Raw genomic sequence first — 24,939 nt, forward strand, 5'->3', positions numbered from 1 at the left:
TTCTAGCTCTTTTTTTGTGTGTGAAATTATTTTTTTAACCATTTGACTTGAAGTTGATTTAAGTAGATGCATATTCAATTCTTTGTGATATGAACACATGTGAAACAAATGATCATTTAGCCATTTATTTTTAGCTCAAAATGACAACATTAACACAATAAAACAGGCCTCTTTCTTAAACAGAAGCTTGTCATGCTTAACTTTTGAGAATATAAGTAAATCTTTCTTTAAAAGAACTCTGTCCTGCTTAACTTAAAATAAAAGAAAACAATAGAAAGAAAAATATTCTTGTAACAGTGCACATTTAGTGCATTTAGTACAATTGGCTTCAGTTGAGGTATTATTTCAGCTTTTCTAATGCTAATCAGCTGCTCCTGTTTGAAAACCCGCTTGTTCCCATGATTACGCATCATTACTCATCTATGTATTACTTTTATGTATTAGTCATCTATTTGTTGTAATCATCTATCCTTACAGTTGTTTATTACACAAAATAAATTATATTATCACACTTCTGGCCACATAGCGCTGATAATCACTGCACATGCCCATATTAACTTTTTCCAGCCAGGTGTTTTCCTTTTCCCATTCTTCCCTTTCTCTGAGGGGAACAAACATTGCTGCTCTAATGCTGGGCTTACACTGTGCGGTTTTAGGCCCATTTTGAGCCGATTTTTGAGTGATCGGACCGATTTTGGCCTTCATCGTGCGTCGTGTAGTATACGTGGGGTAACGAGAAGTGATTAACACCTCACGACCAGCTCCCGATCATCAATCGCTCGTGAGGGCGTCACCACAGGCACTCACACTGCTCACGCGCAAACACGTAAACGTCGGTGAAAAAGACGGAGCAGCACGGCAGTGCTGCGTGTGATCTGGACACAAGCGATGGAGGCACAACTTGTAGAACTTTGGAAAGCTCATCCGAGCCTTTTCCATGTGGCATCACAAAATTATCACGACCACAACAACCGTGAAAATAGTTGGATCTACACTGCTGCTCAATCACAGCTGCCTGATCAATGTTTTTCATTAGCAATTTAGCAAAGTTGATGGTGGTGGTTTGCGTGTCTGTGTGAGTGAAAGACAGAGAGAGCGAGCGACAGATTTTCTGTTATAACCTTCATTTTATGGAGGCACAGTGTGAGCACTCAGGTCGCATCGGGCCGTATAGTGTGAGACCTGCATCGTGACCTACCAACTTCTAACCCCTGCGAGTCAATCGTGCAGTTTGAGCAGGAGCTGAATAACGCGACTGAAAAAATCGCACAGTGTCTGCCCAGCTTTAGGTGTACTGTCATCCGAGACTTGCACCGCAGTGTCGGCGTTTGTTCCCCTGTTGGCCATGCTTGTTGTTGTGGTCATCTGTTGTCTTCCGGTATTTTCTCCGCAAGCGACCTTTCCTCGACCAATGAGATGAGCGGTAATCTGAATTGTTATACTCGAATTGTCATAAGTGTGCTGTCAGCTCATTGGTCACAAAGCAGGAGAAGGGCTGGGAATTATGTTTTCAAACAAAGTGTTAATTCCATTAAAAGTTATAGACTACTTTTGATTCTCACTGTATTACGGGACAAAGTGCGTCCCTTATTAGCTCAATACGGGACGTGTACTTTTGTTTCGAAATACGGGACGATTCCGTATTTTAAGGGACGGTTGGCAACCCTAGCTGTAGGGGAAACTTCTTTTGTAAAGTTCGTTTAGCTAACCCGTGCAGGTGAATGAATTTACCCTGACTAAAGAAATCAAGAGAGACGCACCGGGCTGCTCAGTGACTAACCACGGTTACTGTACTTTTATTATGAGTATTATACTGTAAGAGCAACAGGCTGGACTCTGCTTCTGCTCCTGTTCAGAGCTGATTATTAAATATGTGCAAACAGCAGCGTGTTTTCTCTCGCTTTCCACATGTGGAAGGACATTAACACCGACTTTTAAAACGCAAAAGTAGTATGCTATGCATGATTGGAATACATTTTAAGTAATTTGATTTATTTATGGGGTTTTTATTAGATTTTATAACACCTGATGTCCTCGTGGACAAAAATGTACAAAGTGTTGCAAAGGGCCATATTTTCACACCATACTGCTTTCAGATATCTTGGATCTTGGATCACTGATGTGTGGGGTCAAGCAATGGTCATAACAACAACAACAAGCAGCACAATGAGGAAACAGGCGCTCTACATTCAATTCAATTTTATTTATACAGCACCAAATCACTACAACAGTCGCATCAAGGTGCTTTATATTGTAAGGTAGACCCTACAATAATACACAAAGTATGCTCACAAGCCTCCATTGCACTGGAGGCTTGTGAGATCATTTTTTTACAATGTTGTGGAAAGGAATGACCAGTAGAACAATGCATATATTGTCATTTAGTATAATGAGGAGGAAGAATCAATGTTCAGGAAGAACATATTACCAGTATTTAGATCACATCCTACTCTTTCTCTAAAAAAGCACATCACCCACCCGCAGAAGTGGAAGAAGACTATAAAGTGAAGGAAAGTGATGAAGAATCTGAACTATGTTCAAGTAGGTTCTCAGGCATCCAGGACGTGGTAGTCTAAGGAGCTTGGAAAGAAAGTGACTGTATGTACCGGCTCACTCCTGGTGGCCGATTGGCGGGGCCTGGCGCCTGTGGCCCGGCTGGGCCCCTTCCGGGGGGTGGGGTGCCCTCAGGCCTCTGGGCCTGAAGCTCGGTCCTCTCTGGCACAGCTGGCTACCAGCAGAGCCCGCGGGCACGCCACTGCAACCCCCTCTGGCCTCTGCTCTGTAGCTGCTGGGTGACCTCTCGTTACTCAGCTCTTCCCAGGAGGGTGGCACGGTTCCCCTCCTTTTGGTGGTCCTCCTCGGATCCTCGTACTCTGGGGCCTCTGGATATCTGGGGCCTGGATCTCCTCCATACCTGCTTCATGCCCTGGGGGACAGGGCTATGGCTCCCCACACTCCCTAGCAGATCGTTACATGGAGAAACCTTTGGTATACAAGCATGCTGATCCACACAGGTGTGCACACAGGTGTACACACAGGTGTTCACAGACGTGGACTACACCTTTCTTGGCTGCTGCCTCAAAGCACATTGTGCGCTGTCTATCTTGCGTGCTGCACAATATCGTTTAATATCTACTAGCTAGTTTATTGTGATGGTGCTGTTTTTTATTATGTTGCTCTTCTTTTGTTTGCTTTCTCTTCTGTTTTTTTTTTATCCATCCAGGTGATCCAGGTGTTTTGTTTGTTTTTCTTTCTTTCTTCCCCCCTTTCTCACCGTCTCTTCTCCCCTCTGTTTTTCTTTCTCTCCCTCTTTCTTTCATTCTTTCTCCCTGTCCTATCCCCCAGTCATGTCTGTCCCGTTTGTAGCAACCGAAAATAAAATAAATACATAATTATAATAAAGGTCAATCAAATGGACCAATATGGCAAGGCCATGATGATCCACTTGGTAAAACAAATCCACTTGGCATCTTTCTTGGCCTTAAGACAACAATTCTGATGGCTAAAGATCCAAATGGGACATAAAAAAAAAGTGACTTGGCTTTTTGAAGTTTCTTGAATTTTCAAAATGTGAAACTGAAATAGAAGATGTGTGAGAGAAGATGCATGACTCTCTCGTGCGTCACAGAGAAAGACGAACTACCACGGTCCAAGCACATATGCCAGGTCCCATACTCCTTCAGTTGCTTTTCTACTTGAGCACTGAATGCATTATACACAGTGTATTCTGCTTGTATTATGCTTTTTAACTTTCAACTTTCATGCCAATGGATGCATCAGAGACCAAGTTGGGGTTCAGTAACTTGCCCAAGGACACTTTGGTAAGAACTCCAGACTACAGCACACAGAGATTGAACCAACAACCATCCAATTAGTAGATGACCTGCTCTACAGCCAACTCAATGACAAAAAAGGAGGGACAACGAGAGAGGAAAAAAAATGGATCGAATGCAGCTGTAGGCATATGTAGGTATGTGGTTCTTACTGCCGTGCATCCAGTAAAGTCGCTATGGCCAGTTTATGACATCCTAAGTCTGTTAGGGAAGTTTTCATGGTACCGTGATTGACATAATCATAGAATAGCAAAAAGGACATAATTTCATGATAAAGACACAATACATGATCGTCGTTCATGACACAATTATTGATGTGTATGGAACAAGTGAGTGTTTCTCCTGCTGTTGATGTACAATCCAGGTACTGATGTGACTGTGTATGAGCGCCTAGTCCCCTTCAGAGGACTGTGTCCATTCCAACAGAACATCCCAAGTAAACCAGGTAACTATGAGATAAAAACATGGGCAGTATGTGATGCCAGGTCCATCTGTACATGGAACATGCTAGTGTACGATGGCAAACTGTCTGGCCTGCAGTCAGGGCACGCAAGTTGTCCCTAACATTAAAGAAGGTTTCCAAAAGAAAACAATTACGTGTAACAACTTGTTTACTTTATATGCCCTTGGCCTGCAACTGCAGAAAAGAAAGCTGTCCATGATGGGACCAGTACAGAAGAATAAACCTGAGCTTCCTCCTGCACGTGTGTCAAATATGGACACGCCTTTGTTCTCATGAAAGTTTGCTTTCACTAAGACCCATGCCCTGGTGTCCTACCATGCCAAAACATAGAAAAATGTCAGGTAATAAGTTGGAATAAAGTTGAATAAAACCTTGAAACACAGAGATGGATGATCTTTTATACTTATTGCTTTATAAATAGTCATTTTTGAGCCCAAAGGACAACAGATGTGATTATTTGCTGCCAGTAAAAAACTAGAAGTAATTAAAAACAGCTTCCTAAATTAACTTTGAAATTTACCCGTCTGTGATAATCTGTTAAAATAACCAACTCTGGTTGTGAAAGGATAATCACAATATATGATGATTTTATTGATTTTATTTACCCCAAAATAAAGAAACATTTCATTTAAATTAGATTTTATCAGACATAAATTTGAAATTGAATAAAGAAATAGTGTTGAAATGTTTGAGTTAAGTTTTAATTAAAAGTGGGGGAAAAATCCAGTTCATATTAATTATGTATCAATCAAACCAGATGGGGACATTTTTGTCCCCTGAGGACCACAGGTGTGATTATGTGCTGCCATTTAAAAATGTTGAATGCTTCAAAAAAAAAATCATTCCCACTAAAGTTCAACATACAACACTCTGTGGTTAGTCAAATACTCAAAATAATCTGAACATTTAGGCCGTCACAGAGCAGCTGTATTTGTACTAGAGATGGCACGATACCACTTTTTTATGTCCGATACCGATATCATAAATTTGGATATCGGCCGATACCGATATGACTCCGATATAGTGTGTTTTAATCAATAAAACTGTTTTTTTAATATCTTGCTGCATTTTGTATAAGTTCATACTCAACAACACTAAAGCTATTCTGTTATACCTGTATGTAAAAAATACACTGCACCCAAAATATTTTATAGTTCAGCAAAACTGAACTACAAACTGAACTCCTTTTTGAACTGGTTTCCTCTTTCTGGTGCAAAGTGGGCCAAAAACAAACAAGAGAGACGGACTCGCGACAGAAAAACCCATCAGCTGATCATTAAGCCGTTTTATCACTGAAGTAGCAGCAGGACAGGGAGGGAGAGAGAAGAACCAGTTTACATGCAGCTTATCTCAGAACTGTCGGTGAAAATTATTCTTGGAGCTAGGTTTAATTGAACTGCATTTTAAAGAGGTGCAATTTCACAATTTGTGTATATTTTCTAAGTTCACTATTTTGTCATGTGTTGAGAAAAACACAGATTTAAAAATTACATGGTCTAATATTTACATTTAGCATATAACTGCAACATGCTTTTTTCGTTTTTTTTTTTAAAGACTCGAAAGGACTTGAAATTCAAAATTTCAGACTTGTGACTTTACTTGGACTTTTGCACCAGTGACTTGAGACTCGACTCTGACTTGCCTGACATTACTTGAGACTTGACTTGAGACTTGAGGATAAAGACTTGAGACTTACTTGAGACTTGCAAAACAATGACTTGGTCCCACCTCTGCAATCTAATGTATGCTTTTTTAAATTGTATTTTGTAAGGAGAGGCTTTCAGTCGTGCAGGAACAACTAAGGAAGCTTCAACTCAAACTACTACAGGAGGTGGAAACCCGCTGGAACAGCACTTACAATATGCTGCAAAGACTTTTCGAGCAAAGGGAGCCAGTGGGTGCTGCTTTGGCAAGTCTCACAACAGACATCCCACCTATGTCATCTGAGGAATTTGGTATAATTTCAGAGTGTCTGGTTGTCCTATCACCATTTAACGATGCAACCACTGAGCTCTCTCAGGAAAAAAGGGTGTCTGGGTCAAAGGTCATACCTTTGCTCACTATGCTGGATCATTGCCTCAATAAACAAATGGAAAAACCACCATCCATTGGATCTTCTCTGGCTCAGAAGCTGAGGATGCTATTGAGAGAGAAGCTAGATAAAATACAGACCATGAGCATTATGTTTCTTGCGACACTGCTGGACCCAAGGTTCAGAAAACTCGGGTTTCTCAGCCCTGCAAGAGCTAGCGAAGCAGAAAAAAGACTGAAAGCAGAATGTGCTTCCGTAATGAGGGCCTCCACCACCTCTTCCTCCGCACCACCACCACAGCCATCAACGTCACAATCTGTTAAGGCTGTTTCCCACGGTACCATTGTTATTGCATTTTAGTTGCATTTATATAAACTGAATGTTGGGTTTTCCACTGTATCTATTATTGTATGATCTACTGTACAATATAAAGCGCCTTGAGGCAACTGTTGTTGTTATTTGGCACTATAGAAATAACATTGAATTGAAAATTGAATTGGTAGTATCTCATAAGACTCTCCTTTTTGTTTAGGTAACAAACTGTGGCGTCGCCTGGATGAGAGTGTCAGGCAGACACAGACACAAAATGTGACAGCAGACGCAAATATTGAGGTCCAACGGTACACGATGGAGCCAAATATTGGAAGGCTGGAGGACCCCCTTAAATACTGGGAGAGACAGCAATATGTCTACCCTCACTTATATAAGTTAGCATTGACATACCTGTGTACCCCTGCCTCATCTGTGCCCTGTGAGCGAGTGTTTTCAAAGGCAATTTCAATTGTTTTCAATTGGACTGGATTATGTTGTATAATGATAATTTGATTTATAAATAAACAAGTTAAACAAGTATATGCTTATTCTATAAACTACACTGCTGTTATATTCTGGCTACATACTGCAAATAGTAAACACTGACATATGAAATAAATGTCTTTTTTCATATAAATTAAAAACACAAAGTTGAAAAGTTGTATATGCTGTCATTTATTCCTGAATCAAGTAAGTCAAATGTCACATGGTTAGTTTTTTTTTGAAGAAACCAAAGGGTTTTTAGCTACAGTATATTCATGCATTTTACAGTACACATGGCATGAAATTTCTTTTTACATGCAATGAATTTTAAACAATCACTGTACAATGTTTGCAAAATGTTTATCTCAAAAAGATTCATTGTAGAGCAAAAAAGTAAAGTCACTTTGAAAACACAAAACTTCCATAATACTTCAGAGTACTTCAGAGTAAGTGAGGGATGGAGTGATTTCAGACATAGCTGTTTGTGTTTAGCGAATCAAACGTGGTAGCACTGACATTTATATGCACAATATTCATTCCTAAAAATATCAGGAGGGTATATTCACAGATATTCATCCTATTAATTTAGTTCACACCTACAACTAAAAAATGTGATCTTTGTTATTCTGCTGTTGCATCAGTCCCTGGACCTGGAACGTCTGCTGGATTTTCATTTATCATCTGTTTGTATTTGCTCTTGAAAAATCCAGCCTAGGAATGCAAGGGAAAAAAATCAAGCAATCATTAATTTCAGTGGCAGTAAAAATTTAAATAAATAACCAAGCTACATAAATGAATATTGTAACCTCTAAATTATTTTTTAACTGGAAATCTTCACTAAAATGTTTTAAACCTTTGTAATTATTGAAAAAGTGTAAGAAGTGTCTTTCACCTTGTACAGGCCAGCAGTGAGTAAAGCCAGAAAAGCCAACCCTCCCAGACATCCTCCAATAATTTCTTTGGTGAAATTTGGCTCAGGATACACTTCTACCACAACTTCAATCTGAGAGAAAACAGGATGTCGATGCCAAAGAAGCTCTTAATAACTCAAACAATAGACAAGAATGTGTACTCACCTTACGAACAGGAGGGTTGTCAGAACCTGTTGAAAAGTAGATGTACTGGTTTTTGTCGTACTCGAGACTGACTGTGCTGGTTAAGAGGAATTTGGCAGATTGAAGTCCAATCTAAGAAAAAAAAAATAGAATGAGCTGGCCATAAATTAGATTATTTCACTTACCAAGTTACTCATACATATACAGGAACAATGTGTGTTCACCTCTCGCCTCTGTGGACAGTCTTTATCCTTCAAGCTCGGGTCTGCTACCAGAGACATGGGAGCTTGAGGGTCCTGCTGGTCCCTTTGCTGTTCCGAGAACTGCATTCTTCTGCACAGATATTTCCTGGGATCGGCTGGAGCCATTCACCTAGCTTGGGGGTCACTGTAACGAGTGCTCCAATTACCACTGGGACCACTGTTACCTTCACCCTCCACATCTTCTCAAGCTCTTCTCTGAGTCCTTGGTACTTCTCCAGGTTCTCAAGTTCCTTCTTCCTAATGTTGCTGTCATTTGGTATCACTACGTCTATCACTACAGCCGTCTTCCTCTGCTTGTCCAGAGGAAGACGGCTGTCTTGTTGGTTAGCCATCACCATTTTGTCTGTCTGTATGTGGAAGTCCCACAGGATCTTCGCTCGGTCATTCTTGACCACCCTAGGGGGTGTCTCCTATTTTGACCTCATGATATCCAGCCCATACTTGACACAGATGTTTCTGTATACCAGTTTTTCCCAAACTTCTTTTGCTAGGCACGCCAAGTCCAGCCTCAGGATGCTGGACTTGGGCTGAAACCCTTCATGCATGGTCAGGCGCTTTCTCGTCTTGATATCAGTGGCTTCTCCTCCTTTGGCAAGATTATTACCCCAGTAGGGTAGCCAGTGTTGGGGAGTAACAGAATAGATGTACCGGCGTTAAGAATTTAAAATACAAAATATGAGTAACTGTATTCTGTTACAGTTACCGTTTAGATGGGTGAAAATTAGAATGCCATTTTTACCATCGGACTACATCACTCAAATCTGAATGAGCTTCGAATTAGGGATGAGTTTAAAAAATAGATTTCCAGATTCAAATCAGTCTTGGTTTTAATAAGCCAATATCGATTCATTAAATCCTAAATTGATATTTTAATATAAATGTATTTTGCCAGAAACATCAGAATCTCAGGTTAAAGCTCACGAAACTATTTCAACAACAGCCAAACAGCGAAAAAAGCAAATGAGAGAAATAAATGGTAAAATGGTAAATGGCCTGTATTTATATAGCGCTTTTACTAGTCCCTAAGGACCCGAAAGCACTTTACATATCCAGTCATCCACCCATTCACACACACATTCACACACTGGTGATGGCAAGCTACATTGTAGCCACAGCCACCCTGGGGCGCACTGACAGAGGCGAGGCTGCCGGACACTGGCGCCACCGGGCCCTCTGACCACCACCAGTAGGCAATGGGTGAAGTGTCTTGCCCAAGGACACAACGACCGAGACTGTCCAAGTCGGGGCTCGAACCGGCAACCTTCCGATTACAAGGCGAACACCCAACTCTTGAGCCACGATCGCCCAGAAGGTAAACAGATTCCGCAAAAAGATATAAACACAAAGAGCGGATCGTTAACCCGACAGCACATACATGTACATGCTGCGGGAGCTGAAAGCCGACACCTCACAAATTCTGAAGCTGCAGGTTTCGTCACTCTGTGCCCAACAGTGCATATCCTTGGTAGATCTCCCACTTGATGGTGACTTGTGCGATGGGGTTGAAGTTAGCTTCTAGTGTTGTATGCCACTTTCCCATTCAGTTCATGATGAAGGCTCCTAGAGTCCTGTTGATCTTTCAGGGCTCTAGAGTGCGACCAATTTGGTTGCAAATGCGACCAAATTTTTCAGTGGTGCGACTAAAAAAATATATTTGGTTGCACCTGTACGACCAACTGTTCCGGTAGCAAAAAAAAATAAAAAATCTGCAACCTTCGCTGTGGTCAACAACAGACACACATTATACCCCTATCGTGGACTAAACCAATCAGAGATAGTCAGGGGCGGGACCTCTCTGATTGGCCGTGGTCCAGTAGAAAGTGCAGGTGGAAGAGGGAGGTGAGTAGCTTGAATAAAGCGATATCAATTCATTAAATTCTGAATCAACTTTTAAATATAACTGTTTTGCCAGAAACGCCAGATTCTCAGATTAAAGCTCACAAAACCATTTCAACAACAACCAAACAGCAAATGAGAGCAGGTACACGGATTCCACACAAAGACGTAAACACTGAACGGACCCGACGCATCAGAATCAACTTTGTCTTTCTCGGCTTTCTCACCCGACGGCCCGTAGACGGACACGCTGTCGGAGCTTAGCGGTTCTGATGTGTCCGGTCCGCGCTGTGATTACGTCTTTTTGCGCTGATTCTGAGCTGCAGGTTTTGTCTCTCTCCATCCAAAAAGCCAGCAGCAAAAGAAGCAGCAAACTGCGCTTCACATTTGATCAATGTCGTCATGAATTTTGCTGTTTTGCTTCCACGACTATTAAAATCACACTTCATGCACAGCTAGCTCTCTCTCTATCTCTCTCTGTACTTCAAGAACAGTTTCCCGTCTCCAATCTCTGTTTTCTGTATTATTCGTTCGCTTATTACCCACCAGTCTACCGCTGTTTACAACGCTGTGGCTGCTGTCTTTTTCTTTTTTCACTTAAATGACCTCGGACAAGAAAGCCTATTTTTTCTGTTGTTCAATACTGAAGAAATTTAAACTTTATATGCAGAACATTGTAGAATATTTTTAAGGTTATCTGCTATAAAAAGCCAGACCAGGAAAATCTCCTTCATGTTTTTCTGTGTTTTATTCTCAGTTACTTTCACACAAAGGCATCTGCTGTGATGTTCACAATTCTGATGAAGTCAGTACTGATAAATGATCAGAATTATAATATTTCTGACTGTCTGAGGCTAAGTTGAATCGAATCAGGACTTTGAAAACCGGAATCGAATGGATTATAGAAATCAGTGATGATACCCAGCCCTAGTGAGCAGCCTAGGCACGACAGAAGTGTATGTAGCTGTAATAGGAAAAGAACTATTGCTAACTTTTCTGTTAACCTTCCTGCCTTCTTGGGACCTTTTTGTGCCACTGCTATGTGTTAAATGGCTGCCATTTCCACTGTGTTCAGTGGAATATAACCAAACTTGCCACAGGATAGTTTTTACCTGTCAATGTTAATATTCCAGTGTGAATTCCTTAAATCAGCCTAAAATGGCTGAGCAGCAGAAATCCCCACACCCATCACCCTGGGGACCATTTTCTGCCCATTGACTTCCATTATAAACGCTATTTTTCATCCCCAAATTATCATTATATGATTTTATTTTTTCTTCTTTTCTTGGATGTCAATGAAGACTCAGGGCCTTGAAGTTTTAATTTTTAAATTGCAAAAAAAATGCAAAAAAATAATGGCAGGTCAAAATGTATGTTGGTGCCAATCTTTGGTCCATCTAAAGGCCTACTTATAATGACAATTACATATTACTTCAACTGGTTTTTTGTGGAAATATTTAGTTTCATTTTTTGGGGCTTATAACACAGGGCGCTCATGTAATAACACTGGGATTTGAAGGGTTAAAACGACGACAATATAATTAAAACTTTACATGAATATTTCAGGGAGAAGTAGTTTTACAAGGTTGGCTAATTTAAAGTGGAATAAAATATGGATATATGGTCTTTTTATGGCGTTTTTGGGCGTGGCTGAGAATGGTCCCTAGGGTAATGGGTGTGAGTTTTTTAAAGGATGGCAGGAGGGTTAAGTTAAGGCCTGATCCTTCTGAAATTCATAGCCAGTGCTCTGACACGGTGTCATCAATCTTTGAATGCTGAAAAAGCACAGTGTATCCAGAAAAACACATTATATTATATAAATTATTATAAAATTTGTGTGCGCCTAACTTTTGTGCCGGTACACCTAACTTTTTAAAGTTAGGCGTACTGGTACGCCCATGGCAAAAAGTTAGTCTAGAGCCCTGTCTTTTACAGTTGTAGACATTCCAGGATCCAGGTGTGGGGCATCGAGTCATAGGCCTTCTTGTAGTCAATCCAGGCAGCACACAGGTTGGTCACCCTAGTGTTGCAGTCTTGGCTGACTGCTCTGCCTACCAGTAGCTAGTGTTTTGCGCCTCTGGTATTCTTGCCAATTCCCTTCTGTGCCCTGCTCATGTATTGAGCAATGTGCTTGTTCATTTTAGCCAGACAGTAGCTTCCATGTGGTACTGAGGGTGGTTATTGGCTGGTAGTTGGATGTGACTGGAATCTCTGGGAACTCTTTCAATACTGTTGGAAAACCATTTCAGGTGACTACATCACAAAGCTCATCGAGAGAATGTCAAGAGTATGCAAAGCAGTAATCAAAGCAAAGGGTGGCTGTTTTAAAGAATCTAAAATATATGTTTTGAGTTATTTCAAACATTTTTTTCTACATAATTCCATATGTGTTCATTCATAGTTTTGAAGTGTGTCCAAACATAATGCTAGGAAAGTACCTGCAGCGGGTCAGGGAAGTCCAGAGGGGTGAGCTGAACGGTAAGAACAACAGTAAGCTATCAACACCTACATCCTGCCCATGATCAGGTACCCTGCTGGAATAATAAGCTTGCCAAAGGAGGAGATAGAAGTCATTTAGATCAAGATGAGGAAGTTCCTGACCTTGCATGCATCCTGCGGCTGTATGTTAAGTGCAAGAAAGGAGGCCGGGGACTGGTGAGTGTCAGAACCACATTCCAGGATGAGACAAAGAACATCCATGAATGCATAATGAAAGTGGCCCCAACCAACCACTTGCTCAGTGAATACCCCAGGCAGCAGAAACCCAAGAATGAGGAGCAAGAGGAGGAACCATCATGGAAGGACAGGCCCCTGCACGGTATGTACCACCAGAGGAAGTGGCTGACATCCAGAAAGATCCTGTGGGACTTTCACATACAGATGGACAAAATGGTGATGCCTAACCAACCTGACACAGTAGTGGTAGAAAAGCAGAAGAAGATGGCTGTAGTGATAGATGTAGCAATCCTGAATGACAGCAACATCAGAAAGAAGGAACATGAGAAGCTGGAGAAGTACCAAGGGCTCAGAGAAGAGCTTGAGAAGATGCGGAGGGTGAAGGTAACAGTGGTAATCAGAGCACTAGATGCAGTGACTCCCAAGCTAGGCAAGAGGCTCCAGCAGATTCCAGGAACAACATCTGAGATCTCTGTCCAGAAGAGCGCAGTCCTATGAACAGCAAGGATACTGCACAGGACCCTCAAGCTCCCAGGCCTATGGTAGAGGACAGTCGCTTGAAGGATAGACCGCCCGCAGGGGCGAGAGGGGAATTTTTTTTATATACAGTATATATACATATATATATATTAATGAAACATGTAACACAAATTTCGCTTCAACTACCTGCTCTATCCATCCTGAACTGAGGTTGGCAGATATTTCATATGTCCTCTTCATCCGTCTTTCTAGGAATGTGTTGCACTTGAACACTCTGCACCTGGCTACAGAGCAGTCCTGTTGGTGATTTAAAGAAGACTGAACGGAACACTTGTCTTGACCCAGTGCAATTTGAATTTTAAAATCTACTGTGAATTTACATTTCAGTAGCTAATGTGCAGAGGTGTACTTACAACTACTTTATTTGTCAGTATTTGAGGAACAAGATTTTTGAAAGGTGGTTCTTCATCATTTCCTCTCTGACAGTCTGTGATCTGGAATACATTTAAGTGCCAGTGTGATTGGTCCTCACATACATCTGTCCCACAGCTAAGCTTGAGCCATTTTGGGGTCAGCAGCTAAATCTTCTGGAATATAAATTACCTGTAGATTGCTCAAATCCACCCAAATGTCTTTTTCACCAAGCTTCACTGGAACCCTGATCACCACAGTGAAATTAAGCGCTCTGATATCATTTGTAATCTAAACAAGAAAAGAAAAGAATTACAAGCTTTATAGCTAGGTTTATATAACACAATACATTTAAAAAAAAATAAAAATCTATGGAGAAGGTATATTTCACCGTGACTGACTGTTGAACTGGTTTCTGCGAACTATTCATCCCAAATGTGAAATTGTTGTAACTGAGGGAGCTAAACAGATATATTTTTAAGGTTAAATACAAAGAAAAACAATTAGATAGATAGATTGATTTAAATAGAACAGCACATACTTTTCAAATGTCATGAAAATGCTGTATTTCACATCAATCCATTTCTTTTTGTAAAGTTCACTTGTAGTGGCATGCTCCTGATTTCCACTGAAAGAGAGAATTGAAAATATTTGTATTGTGTCTGGGATATTGCTTTAATGAGTACATGTACCAAAATGAACAGTACCTGCTGGCATTCACAGTGACAAAGATCTTCTTCTCAAGTAGACTGTTGTTGTCAATTCCATAGGAAACAATGAAGAAAACCTTAATTGAATGAGAGAGATAAGACTGAGTAATAATTTTTGCTAAATTATGCAGAACTTAGAATATACTTTATGTATAAAGAAAACAAACAAACCTTAGTTTTGCTCTTGAAAATTGGCTTGTCAATAGTGCAGTCTGTCCTTCCCCGGGATAAACCATCTTCACTGTCCAAGGGGCTGCACTCAATTCTTCCCTTTATTATAAAATAAAATGACTGCTAGATGGATTGGAAGAGCAGCAGATCAGTGATGAATTGATACAGACTTGATCCTGATACCTTACCTGCTGACTCGTGAACTTCCTGTAGGAGAGTCCAGCTGGGTACGTGAGAATAACACGACTGTTGTAGGAGTTTTCTCCTCTGTTCTCCACTGTGACTGTGACATTCAAAAGCTCATCAATGCCCACTTTAACCTCTGAGGATCTGGCAGAGTATAAAGGAGGATGAGAACAAAGGAAAGGGAAAGCAGCCAAGCAAAGTCTTGTAATTCTGCCACACCTGGTGAAGTTGAAATCCACTTTCAGGTTATCAACACACTTGTTGTCATTGCCACAGTTGATGTCAAACCCTAACTGTGGAAGAGAGCATGATGGAAAAAAGTATTTACATGACGTTTTATTTACGGATTGCAATTTGAACATTGTATAGCCAAATCCAATGACCAATTTTTGTGTGCTGCCATTTAGTGGAGGCTTTGTGTTGTTGTTACAGGAAACAAAACAATTTTTGTTAATATTCTTGTTCCATTTATGGAAGACATCTTGGTCCTCTGGACGCTCAGGGAAACAATTTAAAGTGTATAATCTAAGACACAAACTATAATTTTAAGGTAAAGAACTATGTAGAGTAGGACTCATTTTTCCAAAAACTGATGCCTATGCGTGTAGACAAAAGAATTAGAATTCAGGGTGTGGAGCAAGTTGTTTTGTTAATAGACTTACAGGATGAATGGTTGTTGTTTTAGCCTGTGGGGACAGACTTGGTTTGGGATCTGTGTTGGAAGATAAACCATCAAATGTGAATTTGAGCTCATTGGAGAGCACATTGAGAGAGTCTTCAGGACAGGCCTGCAAGAAGAGGGATGAATGGTTTAGATTCAGTGTTAAAGGACTCTTTGCATTGAAATCGATTGATTGTATTGTATTGTTTATATTTTGTTTTGTTTTTTTCCAGATATTGTTAGATTTTACCTCAATATAGAATTTTACAGTTGAACACTGTCTGTTTCTTATGTCTATAGTAAATGATCCAGACTGCTCTTGTTGTTTCCCACTGATGTATGCTCGGTTGTTTGGAGGTTTCCGAGTGGCATCCACTGTTAAAGTATAATGAATCCTTGCTTGAGCTGGAATAAATCACAAATGGATTTCAATGCTATGAATTTATATAAATAAAAAACATTAAGCTGATGGGCAGTGACTTTGTAGTTTAGAAAAGGAGAGGAGAATGATGGACCTGTGTTGACTGTAGACACTCTGCTCATGGTAAAGCAGAGTTCAGCTGTGTTCTCGAGTGGTTTTGAGCAGTCTACATTCGTAGTAAGGATTTGCTTTGGGCTGAATGAAACATCAGTTTTCACGATTACTATGGGCCTTGATCTGGAAAGTAGTAATATACATGTGAACTACTTTTACCTTCATAATTAATAACATACTAACATATGGTATCATTAGTGGTGTTCTCACCAGAATTAGTAACACGATTTCACAAAAGTAAGCACAACACATTTTATAAACCACTACTGCTTAAAGGTTTTTGGTCACTTAATAATATTTTTAAGATGGCAGAAACATTGCCAACAATAACACATGATTGGACTGTCTTGGACTTACCTCAATAAAACAACTTTGCCCTTTGAACCCACCGCTAAGTCAGGCAGTCCATCACCACTCTGGTCAAAAGATGACTGACTGATTGACACGCCAAAGAACTTCAGTCCTGACTCGACCTCAGAGCCAGTAATTCTCTGTGTACATGGAAATATTTTATCTAATCAAGTTGCAGATTTTGTCAATATTGAGATTACATGATAGATGAGTTTAGACATCATTGTGAGCTCTCTGATGCTGTGCACCTGTGAGTAAGTAGGACTGATTCGTCCTCCTTCACTGTGGAATATGTAGATGCTGCCTTCACCATTATTCTCCAAAGGTGCTCCAACTGCCAAATCCCTGAATCCATCTGAGTTTAGATCAGGCAGCACAGCAAGAGAAGAGCCGAACCTTCCTTTGACAGCTGCATGTCCTCTTAGTACTAACGGATCATCAAAATTACACTCCACAAACTAAAAGGAAGAGAGTTAATATTTTATGATCATTAAGAAAGTTGGCAAATAAACTGATTAATTTAACTGTAGTACATAAAATATTATAAATATTCTAAATATATTTACCGAACCAGTTAATCTGCAAACATAAACTCTTCCCTCTCTATCAGGCTCCGTGTACATTGGGGCTGATATAAAGATTAGATCAGTGATGTCATCATTATTTATGTCCATGGCACACACCTCTGCCCCGAAATATTCACCAGTCTGATACTGTGTAAGGAACAAATTATTAAAGAAAAAACATCAGATACATAAAAATGATACAGGTTTTGATTATAGTTTATTTTTCATGTCCGCCTTATACTGTAAAGCTGTACCTGCCACGGAAACGGCTCAATCGTTTGTTTCATAAAGCTTTGTCTGTTAGCTGTTGAGAACTGTAAACTCCATGTCACAGCAAGCACTGTTCCTCTGTGTTTGAACCTTGGAGCACCAATAACTGTCAGTGAGCCACGCTGGGTTTTAGCAATTGCCATGGAGTAACCTAGAATTTAACAGTCAAGCAGTCAAAGTCATTAGTTAAAAAAATCAAATGTGGCTAACATAGACAAATTGTATAGATTTTTCTAAAGTACCTCTGCAGGGAGCAAAGTTTGAAATTACATATTTCAACAACTGTCTAACATACCAGATTAAAACAAACAAAAAAACTTACTTGTATCCTATAATTCAGCCATCATTTGCAGTAAGAAGCCTTCTATTTCAACATACCCTTTTCTTGCCTTAAGCCTACTGCATGTTACAGATGTCTGCAGACCAAAAGAAGTCTTCACCTAATTTTATTCTGAATCTATTTGATATTTAAAGTGATTACAATTTCTATACTCTGAATCACAAAGGAACCCCCAACATACTTACTAGTGAGCATATCCATCCAACCATACATTCATCCATTTGTCTATCATCTTACTATTGAGGGCAGTTTTTGGTCATTTAATAAACCTAAATTTATTTGTTATTGTTGTCTTTTCATATTCCAGTCTTCTGGGTTTTCCAGGTTTTTTTATTTATTGTTTTTATTATTTTAATTGTAGCCATTTGTTTCATATTTTATGTTAAGTAACAGACAATCAAAACAATGTGACTGATATTAAAATGTTTTTAGCATATACACCTTCAGCATTTTGAATATTTTTTTCAGTTTTTATATTTCATCCAATAATAATAATTACAGCATAGCTATGTTTACACTTAGTTTGTTGTCAGTGTAATATTCTCACCAAGATAACTGTCAGGCTCCAATGGCATCTCGTATGTTTTCACCCTGTCATACCCAGTTGTAAATTGAGTATAGCCTCCCGTCCACTGGTTGGCACCAACAATAGACATTTGAATTCCCTGCAGTGTAGATAGATATATATTGAATTCATAGAAATTAATTTAAAATCTGAAGTTTGTTTGGCTGCCCTTTTTTGTATATCACTTGACTGTCTGGTTAGTTTAAAGTGGTTTTAATTACCTCAGGCACATAAGCTACATTGAATCCCTCTTGAGCCATTTCCATTCTCAGTGACTCCCCACTGGTCTGAGATCCTGAAACACAAAAATAAACACAAATTTAAAAGACTGTAATAAATTCCGATTTGCTCATTCATGCTATTATTATGACTTAATGGTATAATTCTAAATAATGACTTGCTGTTTATTGAAAGCATGTCAGAGTGTATTTTGGTCATTTTACAAATGGACAAAGATAAAATTATCAACTTCAGATGGAAGAATTGCTATAAATTTTAAATACAGTTAGGACCACGAGTTTCTGGACAATGACTCAAGCTGTGCACATTTTCAGCTTTGATTCAAGTTGTTTGAAATAAAGACAATAACCATATTCATAAAAGTAAATAACAACTGAAACAGCAAAAAAAGCACAGACATGCGTAACAGACATGTCTGTAGACATGTAATAGAGGGGGGAAGACACAGCACCGAAACACTGATGAGAATACTACAGAGAGTATTAAAATTTAATCAGAACTGGAGATCTCAAGTACTAGGGATATCTGAGAAGCCAAAAACAAACAATGGAATAATGAAAACACAGGATTCCTAATATTATAAATTAATTTATTAATCAGAAACTTCCAAAAATAAAGTAATTTAGAAACAAATCCCACCAGTCACCAAATTCCTTTTTCTCCATTGTAATGCTCTACCAGGCCTTTACTCCAGAAAATGTCAACAAAGCAAGTTTATGTTTGTACCTTCGATAGAGATTTTTTTCTCTAAGTTCTGTCTTATTATTTCAAGTGCGTTGAAGTCTCTAACTTGAAACACGTGTTTGTCTGAGGGAAAAGATGCAATGGTGTCCAGTTCTTGTTTTGCCTCAGGTTTATTAAACGCATCCCCCACCTAGAGGGGAAATACATACACACACACACATTGAAGTTATTATATTGTGTGGATTTGTTTCCCTATTAAACCAAAGGGATCCAAGTATATTTGCATTTGCAATGAGTACTGAGTTTGTATACTGTACTCTCATAATTTCCCCAAAATAACAAAATGCTCTTATAGATGCTAACATCTAAATACATTATAATAGCCGTTTTTACATATCTATCACCCATAGCAATCAGTTTCCTATCAATGTTTGTACTTTTTAAATTGCATAAGAAAATTAGTAAGTAAGTAAGTAAAATTTTATTTATATAGCACCTTTCAAGATAAAAGTGCTTCACAGAAGCTAAAACCTAAAAATAAAAGTCAACCAAAAGCAAGTTTTAAAAGATGAGTTTTTAGCTGTCTTTTAAAAGCGACCACGGAGTCCACAGATCTCAGGCTCAAAGGGAGAGAGTTCCACAATCTGGGGGCCACAGTTACAAAAGCTCTGTCGCCTTTTGTTTTCAGCCTCGCATGTTGGACGACCAGCCCTGGTCACGTGACCTCAGGAACTGCTGGGAATGTATAAATTAGGTTAACTTTACAGGCTCAATGAACAGGTACTTACCCCAATAGCAAATCGAACTATTTTTTTACTCTCAGCTAGCTGTGCTGCATATGGTAAGCGATTTGAGTCTTGAGATTCTCCATCAGTTATAACTATCAGCACCTTCTTTGCATTTGATCTGGATCCCCTTTGTGGTGTAAAAACATTTTGGCTGTTGAATGAAGAAAATAGAGTTTCAGTTCATCTTTCATCTTGTTGTCTTAGAGGTTAAGTAAAATAACCTCTTAAATAACAATCATACCCTGCTTTCTAACAGTATTTTCTTCTAACATAACAGGGAATTTAGATTTCAGTTAAATATAGCTCTACAAGTACAGTTTTTATATCTAATATCTGACTTGCTCCATTAACTGTATAGACATCCACAAACACTAGACTCTTTTGAAAAAGGTTACATCAGTGTTTTGGATAAAAAGATCACACAATAAACATGCAAAATCTTGGCAGCACTTACACAGCATGTTCGATGGCCTTAGCTGTGTAAGTTCCTCCATGTAGTTGTGTAATTCTATCAATGTTAGATTTCCATGATCCAGATGAGAAAAAATTATTAAAGTAGTAATGGACCTTTGGTGAATGAGAGAACTGGGAAACAGAAAACTGAAGAAAAAACATGCACAGAGAAATAAGTGGAAAGTGGAAATAAGTGGAAAACATAAGAAAAAAAAACATATTTTTATGGAAATTTAAAAAAGCTACATGTACTTGTAATGTCTATGTCTAACTGAGAATAGCAGTGCAGTTCCTCACCTTTGTATCACTTGAGAGAAATGACCCAACGAGGTTTTTCACAAAGGTCTTCATTTTTTGAAAATCTTGACTTTTTACACTCCCTGAACCATCCAACAGAAAGGCGATGTCTGTTCCAATCAGGCATTCTGTCAAACAGATGGGCAAGGAATGCTCTTTTAGTGTTTCTGAACTGCTCTCTGTGCCCTTTTTGTGGAAAAGACTGAATTTCTTGGTATTCTGGAAGAATAATATTAACATCATTGTTTTCCCTTTAAATCTCCTTTTCACTTCTTTTTTGGGCCCTATTTAACTTGAAATTGAGTCCTGTGTTTGAATGTTTAACACCACTTAAGACTTAGCACAACTCGCATAACAAAATAAAACAACTTTCTTTGTGGTCTGCAGTGAATTTAAAACAAAAATTTTCACTTCTTAATTTCAAATTTTATTTGTTAAAAAATTACTTTTTTATTAGTTACACTAGTTTTTGAAGTTATTTGTATTTCTTTCTAGAAGCTATAAGAAATCACAAACAAAGAAAAGGAAACATGTCACTCTTAGACTGTCACGGCTGAGCAGCCGGTGCGTTTCAGATGTGAACCCAAATGCAGACACAGGAGAACAGAACCTGAATTCAAACAGAAAGCGAGCCTTTATTTGGTTGATGGAAGGAGGAAACATGAAAACTAAGGAAACGATGAACAAACTGCAAAACTATGAGCAAACTATGACAGACTATGAGAAACGATGACTCAAAATAACAGACTATGATAAATTAGACAAGACACAAACGCAGAAACCAAGGAGACAATCATAAATAATGGCTGACTTTAACCTCAACTGAAAGCTAAATAGGAATAACACATGATCATGATATAATCACAAATCTAACATGAGATGAATAAAAAAATATACTCAGACCGCTGGTTCAGAGACCCAGCCTGTGACACCAGACCATGGTTGTTTAAGTTGACTAAAACTAAACAAAGAAAAATTAAAAAAACAAAAAACTCTTTTTTTAATTAACCCAATCAAATTCAAACTAGTAACATGTAGTTACAATTAATAAAAAAAACTAAAATGTACAAATTTTGTCCTATTTGCCAACTCAATCAGTCTGCTGAATACAAGCACTGTTTCTCTTCTTAAGGGGCGTGGGGGTTCAAATGTACATGTATGGTTTGCAGTTCTTGATGAAGAGACACTGTAATTCTATTATATGTGGCACATGCAATGACAATAAGTATTATACTCTGTTTTATGTTGTCTCAACTAAACTCCTCTTTGTATCAATCAAAGCTTACATTGCAAAAAAAAAAAGAAAGTGATTAGATTTTGTTCATTCTGTGACCCCCACAGCCCATGTTGTATGTGTGGGCATGCATGAAACATAAGTATATTTTCAAATAATATAAGTATGCTAATTACCGTCAATGGAAGAAGGGATTGGAGGTCCAAATATATTGTACTGGTCTATCTGAAAACACACACCATTGTACATAGTGTAGCTTTTGCAGTCCTTTGGAATAGTTGGACCACATGCCTGAAAAGAAAGAAAAGGTCAAATTCTGATTAGAGTTAACTGATTATTTTCCTGTGCCAGTGTATTTGCAGTTCACCAACTCACCACAGTGTTTTGGGTTCCAGGATCACTTTTCATTGTCAAACCAAGAGACATGTTGATTGCAAAATCTGGCTCTGGATTGGAAGCATTCATTAGATGTTAAAACACTCATAAAATACATTTTGTGATCACTATAAAAAAAAAGTTGAATATGATTTAATGAATACTTGAAAAATGCTGTCAGAGTTTCAGGACATTCTGTTGAGACATTAAGAAACTACCTACCTTGAAATTGTATATTTTGGCAGTTTTCTCCAGAGGTGGTACACCTATATATTTTCCCTTTTCTGTTTTGTGAATACTGTTCTAGTGGGGCACTGATGAGCAAGCTAACGAGAGAAAACCAAACATAAGATACAAGTTTGGTGGATGAGGTGAAGTGAAAAAGCTCCCATTGTTTTAATATGGATTACATGATTCAATATTTCTTTGACAAAAAAGCAAAAGTATTACTCTGATTGTCTTTGAACCACCTGGTAGCCAAAACCAGCAGCAGAGCTCCTCAGGGTCTTCCAAGCCGCAGGATCGATATTGAAACAAAGCGCTGCATTTAAGACTGAGAATTAAAGAAGAAAGAAAAACATTATTGAAGCTGATTATGGAATAATAATGTGATTTTATCAGCACTATCTATAATCACTTATAGAAACAGTATACAGTCTGTGTTAGTTTCATTGTATTTCTTGAATGCAGCCACAATGTTTCTTTTATGACCACTAGAGAGCACCAAAGTCCAACATTTTAAAGCTCTGAATTTTGTTACTCAGAACAGTTATTCAGTTAAAAAACATTTTTAATATTTTAATTTGGAATCAGTTTTGTGTCTTTGATTGTTGTATTTTAATCGATCAGTCCAAGAGTAAGTGCTGAAACATAAACTTTAAAGAAAAGATATTGTAGTACTTTTTAAAGCTCCAGATATTTATCAGGTATACCACAGTATCAAAACATATCATTACTATACTGTATAATTTGCTTATTTATAGTATTGAAAAAAATGCAGCTAAATAGACAATCACACCTGTGTGCACATACATCCTGCTCTCCTGAACTATGTCAGATTCATCAAGTTATGACAAAAACACACACACACACACTTACAAACAAAAACGCACACAACATAAGGCCTTGGGATTAGTGTTGGCCTGACAAAGACTTTAATCCTGCCCACTGGACACCTTGAAAAAGAGGGCATACATTTTAGACTTTTAACTGTATATATCTATTTTATAAGAGTTAAAGATTTTCCTACAGATAAACACACACACACACACAACCTGCAAATCAGCAAGACCTATTTAGAGACAGGAGTCAAAAAGTTCAAAGCAGTTGGAAGGACCAGTCTCCACAGGGCTTTTGCTTAGACCCAGACTCATGTCAATATTATCCCAGAGTCCACACCAGAGTCACACACCACTCAACAGCTCGCAATTTCCAAATCCTGTGCACATGGACAGACTGGTGAACATAACTTAACATAACTAACATAACATAACTTTACAACAAATCCAAACAATAACCAAAGTAGGAGTAGCACTTCACTAGCTGCTTTCAAGGCACCAAGCCATCAAAAGCTGATGCACTGCTGCATCCTTTCAAAGCTGCCCAAACAAACTCATCAGAGCGAGTGTGTGATTGCCACCAGGTATGTGACCCTGAAGGAACATAGGCCAACACACACACACACACACACACACACACACACACTTACAAACAAAAACACACACACATAAGTCAGAAAATGTCTGAGATAAGTAAGGTTTGTATAGCATTTCTATAAATCCCAAAAATAAATTGAAATCAGAAAACTGTGATTACTAACTTTGATATTCAAAAAATACAGAGAGGCAAATTTTTTCTCAGATGAAAACCATAAAATTACAATCTAATTTTACATTGCAAATTGAATGTCCTGTAGAGGGCTTCCCCCTGAAATGACCGGCCTTATTTTTGCCTTCATTTTTTGGGCATTAGCTTTACACAGCTGTCTGAAATAACCAGTATATCATATAGTGCTTGTTCTCCATAATGTACATGTATTTGAAAAATATACCTCATCATTATTACATGCACTCATTTTTTTTTCTTGTCACCATGACTCAGCCATATTAATATGATCATTATTGTTTCAACAATAGTTAAAAACTATCAATCCGCTTAGAATTTGTTTGATTTTTCATGTTATTTACATTTCTGCTCAATTGTTATACAGACATGAATAAACATGATATTAAACATGTCAGAATAAACTGGACAGATACATATGATGTGACATTAATGTAAAAAGCCTCAGGTTTGGTTTAGCCCCATACAGGGCTAAACCAAACCTAACAGTACATAACAGTCAGATATGTATGTATAACGATTGCATGGACTTATTACAGTTTTTGAACCTGTTTTAGTTTTATGATTGAAAAACACAGTTTTCATCAAAATGCCAGTCATAATTTTACTGTTTGCTGACCTTCATAATTAGAAAATAATAGATAAAATCACAACACACAAACTTGTTTTACCTGACAGGAATAGTGTAGCACTAGATATCCAGTCCATTGTGTGAGATGTTACATCTGCTGATAGTGTCAGAGAAGAGTTGAAACCAGAAATACAAAAATGATACAGTGCTTCCTCAAAGATAAGACAGTTATTTAAAGGAATTATTATGTAGGAGG

General features: G+C 38.5%; 2 protein-coding genes across 3 annotated transcripts; one reads left to right on the plus strand and one right to left on the minus strand.

Annotated features, from left to right (window-relative positions):
- Positions 1 to 3,767: 3,767 nt before the first annotated feature.
- Positions 3,768 to 7,577, plus strand: LOC146568403 (E3 SUMO-protein ligase ZBED1-like). Its single transcript, XM_085283505.1, has 4 exons — positions 3,768 to 3,821; positions 6,068 to 6,665; positions 6,861 to 6,948; positions 7,559 to 7,577. Exons 1-4 carry the CDS (start codon positions 3,768 to 3,770, stop codon positions 7,575 to 7,577), a joined length of 759 nt encoding a protein of 252 aa, XP_085139631.1.
- LOC146568404 (integrin alpha-M-like) lies at positions 7,296 to 24,855 on the minus strand. Of its 2 annotated transcripts, none has more exons than XM_085284440.1 (30): positions 24,784 to 24,855; positions 22,721 to 22,823; positions 22,493 to 22,596; positions 22,271 to 22,341; positions 22,072 to 22,186; positions 20,662 to 20,789; positions 20,366 to 20,511; positions 19,912 to 20,062; positions 19,166 to 19,313; positions 18,421 to 18,494; positions 18,182 to 18,299; positions 17,279 to 17,445; positions 17,025 to 17,171; positions 16,707 to 16,916; positions 16,465 to 16,598; positions 16,088 to 16,230; positions 15,823 to 15,977; positions 15,574 to 15,699; positions 15,131 to 15,204; positions 14,914 to 15,055; positions 14,726 to 14,824; positions 14,552 to 14,631; positions 14,386 to 14,472; positions 14,236 to 14,305; positions 14,037 to 14,135; positions 13,847 to 13,927; positions 13,620 to 13,730; positions 8,200 to 8,310; positions 8,016 to 8,126; positions 7,296 to 7,834 (listed from the first exon to the last, which is right to left on the minus strand). In XM_085284440.1, exons 1-30 carry the CDS (start codon positions 24,818 to 24,820, stop codon positions 7,745 to 7,747), a joined length of 3,432 nt encoding a protein of 1,143 aa, XP_085140566.1. In that variant the 5' UTR covers positions 24,821 to 24,855; the 3' UTR covers positions 7,296 to 7,744. The 2 variants fall into 2 exon arrangements, with proteins under 2 accessions (XP_085140566.1, XP_085140567.1); XM_085284441.1 differs by having other exon boundaries at positions 22,741 to 22,823; positions 24,784 to 24,802.
- Between the last annotated feature and the right edge of the window lie 84 nt (positions 24,856 to 24,939).

This window comes from Mchenga conophoros, linkage group LG8 (assembly GCF_057382185.1).
Source record: "Mchenga conophoros isolate Kocher_MC1m ecotype Shallow Benthic linkage group LG8, M_conophoros_male_GT1.1, whole genome shotgun sequence".
In the NCBI taxonomy this organism is placed as follows: domain Eukaryota; kingdom Metazoa; phylum Chordata; class Actinopteri; order Cichliformes; family Cichlidae; genus Mchenga; species Mchenga conophoros.

Coding starts and splice junctions, on each gene's coding strand:
- LOC146568404 (XM_085284440.1), bottom strand. CDS start 24,820: ATGGACTGGATATCTAGTGCTACACTATTCCTGTCAG. Junction 14,825..14,913: donor GGAAGTTCACGAGTCAGCAG/GTAAGGTATCAG, acceptor TTTATAATAAAG/GGAAGAATTGAGTGCAGCCC. Junction 13,731..13,846: donor TACTGACAAATAAAGTAGTT/GTAAGTACACCT, acceptor AATCACCAACAG/GACTGCTCTGTAGCCAGGTG.
- LOC146568403 (XM_085283505.1), top strand. CDS start 3,768: ATGGATGCATCAGAGACCAAGTTGGGGTTCAGTAACTTGCCCAAGGAC. Junction 3,822..6,067: donor ACTTGCCCAAGGACACTTTG/GTAAGAACTCCA, acceptor GTATTTTGTAAG/GAGAGGCTTTCAGTCGTGCA. Junction 6,666..6,860: donor TGTTAAGGCTGTTTCCCACG/GTACCATTGTTA, acceptor CTTTTTGTTTAG/GTAACAAACTGTGGCGTCGC.